Source organism: Rhagoletis zephyria, unplaced genomic scaffold, assembly GCF_001687245.7.
Source record: "Rhagoletis zephyria isolate East Lansing unplaced genomic scaffold, Rhagoletis_zephyria_1.1 Rzeph_scaffold_06185, whole genome shotgun sequence".
In the NCBI taxonomy this organism is placed as follows: domain Eukaryota; kingdom Metazoa; phylum Arthropoda; class Insecta; order Diptera; family Tephritidae; genus Rhagoletis; species Rhagoletis zephyria.
The window spans coordinates 16356-22397 of record NW_016163268.1 but is presented as its reverse complement, the minus strand read 5'-3'; the positions used below and the strand labels follow the sequence as shown (position 1 = coordinate 22397).

At 40.2% G+C, this 6042-nt stretch overlaps 1 protein-coding gene across 2 annotated transcripts; it reads right to left on the bottom strand.

Annotated features, from left to right (window-relative positions):
• Positions 1-2170: 2170 nt before the first annotated feature.
• On the bottom strand, positions 2171-2991 carry l(2)SH0834 (lethal (2) SH0834). 2 transcript variants are annotated; one of them, XM_017628763.1, is made up of 3 exons: positions 2750-2991; positions 2322-2696; positions 2171-2255 (listed from the first exon to the last, which is right to left on the bottom strand). In XM_017628763.1, the coding sequence occupies exons 1-3, from the start codon at positions 2913-2915 to the stop codon at positions 2209-2211; spliced, it is 588 nt and encodes a 195-aa protein (XP_017484252.1). In that variant the 5' UTR covers positions 2916-2991; the 3' UTR covers positions 2171-2208. The 2 variants fall into 2 exon arrangements, with proteins under 2 accessions (XP_017484252.1, XP_017484251.1); XM_017628762.1 differs by having other exon boundaries at positions 2177-2696.
• Positions 2992-6042: the final 3051 nt, after the last annotated feature.

Sequence of the window (6042 nt, the reverse complement as noted above, 5' to 3'; positions counted from 1 at the left end):
GTGAGGGATGTGTGTGGTCGTGACGCCGTTGGCTGTGTGCGCTGCTGAGGTGGTTGCCGCCCTGTGGTGGTGGCGGGAGGCATCGCAGTTGAGGTCTGCGACCGAGCAGCGCAACACGGGCCCTCGAAGTTCCTCGTCCAATCTCGCGTGGTGCGCACACCTGAGCATGCCCTAAAGTGGCACCAGCCAAGGCAGGTGTTGCACTTGACTGATGTCACTTACGGAATATCCTGGTCTGACATACCGTGCAGATTGTAGGAGGAACCAGGAGTTGTTGGCGGCGGCGTGTGGGTAGTGGTGCGGTTATATGTGTTCTGTGGTCTGTCGTGGCTGTGGTATGGTCTGTGGTGTTATTCAGCCTCATTGCGAGAGTCGTGCCGAATGCAAGTCGTTTTTCGAGAGTCGAATTGTATCGAAAATTTTGCGTCATTGTCTAAAATTTCGACTCGACTAGTGTATTAAAACGGAAGAACTTGGCAGCACTGCATAGTTTTCGACAATTTTCGTCGTTTACTTATTTCAGCACGACAGTAGACAATGCTAATGTTGTCAAGTCGTACAATTCAGCCTAATTTACGACTTACGCAATGAGGCTGAATATGTTGTTGTGCTGTGGTGACTGTGTGAGGCTGCTCAGGTGGACTGAGGTTAGCCGTGGAGGCTGCTCTGTTTGAGCAGCAGGGGGCCACATACGACGTGGTCTACTGCCGATGTGTCCGTAGTCCTGAGCAGGCTCTGAGGTGACTCCACCCCTCGCAGGCATTACACTTGACTGAGGTGGAGTTGTGGTGTAGTCGTCTCTGGCATACACAGCAGGAGTAGATTTCTGGCCCTGGGTTTGAATCGATGCCAGCCCTGAGTAGAAGAATACGTAGCGAATGTAGCCCTATGGACGAGCAACTTCTGAGATACTTCGCCGACCTAAACGGGGTTAGATCAGCGACGAACTGTGCAAACTGACACATAAGATGTGTTGCCATACTGTACAAAACAATTTAATAGAAACAATTCTACGTAGTGAGGGTTATAATCCCTAAGTGCGCCCGAAGGCCGCCTACGCATAAAGGTGTTCTATGCAAATGGTGTTCAGCCCCTTTTCTTTGGCAACACAGAAAGGAGAATTCTACGTAGTGAGAGTTATAATCCCTAAGCGCGGCCGAAGGCCGCCTACGCAGAAAGTGGTTCTATGCAAAAGGTGTGCAGCCCCCCTTCTTCGGCAACACAGAAAGGTGAGTTCTACGTAGGGAGGGTTATAAAGGGGTTATCTGCAAAAGGTATTCAGCCCCTATTCTTTTGCAACACAGAGAGGAGAATTCTACGTAGTGAGGGTTACAATCCCTAAGTGCGGCCGAAGGCCGCCTACGCAGAAAGTTGTTCTCTTCAAAAGGTTTGCAGCCCCCCTTCTTTGGCAACACAGAAAGGAGAACTCCTCTTAGTGAGGGTTATAATCCCTAAGTGCGACCGAAGGCCGCCTGCGCAGAAAGGTGTTCAGCCCCTCTTCTTCGGCTACACAGAAAGGAGAATTCTACTAAGGGCCTGTGTGAATCGGTAACTAAGTTCTATTGGGAAAGCTGTTGAATAATATTTTTACTATGGTGAGACAGTTTTGCCAATCTGCTGTGTGAAATTAAATATTTTTTGACAGCAGTAAATTTTTGATAATCGCAGATTTATGCGGAATAAAATATTACAAATTGGAGTGAAATTAATATTTTAAGAAAACATCTATCATCGTTGATTGCAATTCATCAATTTAAGCTTTTATTCAACGAAAAATTACACACATCAACAATCTTTGCGATTGTCAAAATTTTCTATGCATTTGTCAAAAATTTCATAGCCACTGAAATTTTATTCACCTCATAGTTGTGAAAAATTCACTCGCCGCGAACTTTTTACCGATTCACACACGCTCTAAGTGAAAGTTCCGAATTAAAAACCCGCGTTTATTATTCAAAATTTTAGTGTGGCAGACCCAGTTTGATGTTATTTTGCTATCTTATTTATCGTTTATACGAAAACTTTAACAAATTATGTAAAAACTATAGGGTTTCCAGAAAAAAGGGGGTTATTTTTGAAATCAGGGAGTCCTATTCTACCCCTCCTCATCGCAACTTTTTCTAGAATTTGCCCTCCGACTACTAAAATTTTCCCAATAAAATAAGTAATTTGTTTTAAATTTTTATAAAGGTTTATAAACTTTGCCATTTATTTAATATCGGCTAAACGGACAAATTGATTGCCAAAGCAGGTAGCTATGCAAAAATAAAATATGAAGATTGATAAATCTGTCACAATATTTTGTATTTTACCCGCCATACTTAACGCGTGAACAATTTCCTGAGATCTTATCCCAAAAAGTACCAACATATGAATCATCGGATTTTGCTGCCTTTGTTGGAAAATTGTGAGATCACATATAATCACCAACGTCACCGGTATAATCACGTAAAACGTCCTTTCCTCATTTACATTTAGAATTAAGGACGCAATGTAAGCGATTGTCACTGCTAATACGACGTGCAATTTATACTTTATAAACGGCTTTTCTTTTTCATGAAGATCCGAGTGATTTATGGTATCATCAAACCCCCTGAATGTGGTTTCAAACTGGCGAAATGGCATTTGTAAATGCTCCGGAATATCTGGTTCAACTTCAGGATCGGAATATTCACAAGTTTCCTGTGTTAGGAAATCTTAAATGAAAAACAATTAAAATAGAACCCGCATAAACTAAATATGAACCTACTCGAACGTTCATTTATCAATTCGGTATCACCGCCACCAGATTGCTTCATACTTAGCTTCTCCAACCTGCTCTTGGCATTTTCAAGGATTTTTCTCCTTCGAGCTTCTCGTCTAGTCTTTATTTTCTCATTCAATTCTTCTACTTCAGGTGACTCTTGCAGCTCCATTATTTTCCAAATTTTTTATAAATAGAAGATAAATCGTTTTGTAGTGAAGAACACAAAAGGTAAATACGACTCTTTACTCGATATTCTCTTGATATCGAAACCTAAGGGCCCGTCACACGGTCCGTAATTATCACGATATTTGGATCGCGTTCGATATTGATGGATTGATGGATCGCGCACGAATGCTACATGTTCAATATTTATCGCGTCAGTATTTGCATAATTTTTACGCTGTACGCTTATTAAGGCAAGAAAATATGGAACAAGTAAAGAATACCCACCGTTTCGCTAGAAAAAAAAACCAAAAATAGGAGTCGATAGAGCTTTTTGAGCAGATTATAACGGTACTAAAATCTACTTGCAGAAATTAAAATTAAGCGATATATCGAAGGCCAAGGATCGAAATTTGCTTTTTGAAAAACCGTAATATCTCAAAAACTAGCAAAGCGTTTGTAAAAGTTAATAACCAGTAGTAATATAATATATATATATATATATATATAATATACATATACAGGAAATTAACACACCTTTCTCTAGGTCTCCATTCCTTGTGCCTTGCATTTCTAATTTCTGATAAAAATTGGTTTTTTAAAAAAAATTTTAAAAAGTCCATTTAAACTGTTTTTCCAAACTAGCCTTATTAGGATAGTGTGGTCGTTATTTTGGTATAAAGAAAATTAATTTCCCTTTCGTTTGATATGCGTATGTCTATACCTAAGTTCTCGGTGCAAATAAATTTCATATAAAATTTGTTTTCATAAACTTTCAATACTCATCCGACTATTCCATTCACACGATTTCTGCGCAGAGGGTGTTTAACATAATCCAGGCAATCAGACATAAGCAATAAATTGCTGACCACCTTTTGCAGAGAACGTGGGGAATAGAATTCTCCTTCCTGTATTTAGCAAAGAAGAGAGGCTGTGGGACTATAACCCTCACTAAGGGCCGGTTACTCAATGTCTGGTTATCACTAATCTCCGGTTAAACATAGTTATCGACGCTACCGACTCCCTGTTGTATGAATGTAGTCGAATACGTCGATAACAATGTTTTACCGGAGATTAGTGTTAACAAGACAATAGTTGCGTTCCAGATGCTTCACGATATTCACGAAATTCACGATTTGCAGGAACAGCTGTTTTCCCCATTAATAAACCTTATGGGAGGTGGTCACCTGGAACGACTTCCTGTAAAAACCTGCAAATCGTGAAGCATCTGGAACGCAACTATTGAGTAACCGGCCCTTAGTTGAATAGTCGGTAAAAGTGCACTTTAGCTTACAGGGCCAAAAATGGACGAAAAATTTCGAAAGTGGTATTAATCGACGCGTTTTAACGCCAATAATAATAATCCGACGGCGGTGATTAACTTTTTAATTAATTAAATAGTTAGAGGGAACTTTCCAATACGGGCGTTCATTAAAGGGGCGGTGGGCGAAGGGGGAGTGGGCGCGGCACCTCCAGCCTAACTTTTTGGAAAGGACATGAACCGCCATTGACAAAAATGCAACCCCAACCAACTAGGCCCCCTATGGGTCCCTAGGGACCCCTAAGAAAAATGGCCAAAAATTTAAATTTTTACTTGCGTCCACAGTATTTTTGCACAGAACTCCTTCGGCCGCGCGATTATAACCCTCACTAATTAGAATTATCCTTTCTGTGTTGCCGAAGAACAGGGGCTGAAAACCGTTTGCACAAAAAACTTTTCTGCGTAGGAGGCCTTTGGCCGCGCTTAGGGATTATAACCCTCACTAAGTAGAACTCTCGTTTCTGTGTTGCCGAAGAACACCTTTTGCCATCCACAGTATTCCTGAACAAAACTGCAGCAGCTATAATTGCATGAAATTTAAAAAGAAAAGTGTAATAATTCAATACCCTCCCCCAAAATAAAACGCTACCGCTTAGGGCCGGTTACTCAATGTCTGGTAAACACTAATCTGCGTTTAAACATCGTTACCGACGTCTTCGACTCCATGCATATAACAGGGAGTCGGTAACGTCGATAACGATGTTTAACCGCAGATTAGTGTTAACCAGACATTGAGTAACCGGCCCTTAGAGTGGAAAACAGCCATGCTGAAAAAACTACTATTTATTGTCTACAAGTAAAGAAGCTTCAAACAATTTCAACCTCATAATCATCCACGATTTCACTAGTATGAGGATTTAGAGGGTTGTAGAGAGCTCCCATACCAAGAAATGTTTTTAAGAGATCCATGTTGCCATGCTTATAATGCCTCATAACCATAAACTTTGCTAAATATCCTTGAAAAACGTTTTGTTGCGGTGATGTTGCGGCATGGAGTATTTAGCATGTCGCCAAAGACCCTCATTCGTATTGTTATGCTTTGTGTTTCAAGATCTTTAAAATTAACCGAATGATTTACTCTGAAGTGTACAAAACCCTCATTTTGCAAACAATCGTAGGCCCGTTCAAATTTATTACTTTATTGTATATATAATCAAATATAATACAAGCTTACCTTCCAGAAATCCGAAACAATCGTCGTATTTGGCAGAATCCATTCCTCTGTTATGCTCAACAACGTTTCTTTATCCCTTGTCTCCACGCGGACAAGAAAACACTTGTTTGTAGCCCTCTCCACACCTCCAAACATCCACTGCCCTTTAAACGCATGACCTCGATGGTACTTTCGGCGTCCAAATTCGTTTTCGTCAATTTCGACTGTAGCTCCCGCACCTGCAATTTTTCCCATGCTTCACCACCATAGCATCGTACACTACTTCCCTACAAAAATTACACCAGTCAACTGCAGTAGGCCTAGTTATATTAGGTTCATTCCTTATCTTTTTGGACTAAAATCTGAAAAGCGTCAAAATGCCAGAGCGTAAGCAAAATGCGCTCACTAAAAGAGAATAACAGGAAAAGTAAAGGAACGCAAAAAACCAAATTTTTAGTGCAAAGAATGGCAACAACAAAACTAACGTCAAATAAGAACAGAAATGTATGTACAAAACACATTCACACAAGCACAAGCACAATAAACACTTGCTATATCAATTATTTTTTGCCTTCTTCCAATTTCAATTCATTTCTTTTACTTTTTAGATTATTCTCACTTTTAGCGTATCCTTTAATTTCCGTTAATTTAAATTCAGTT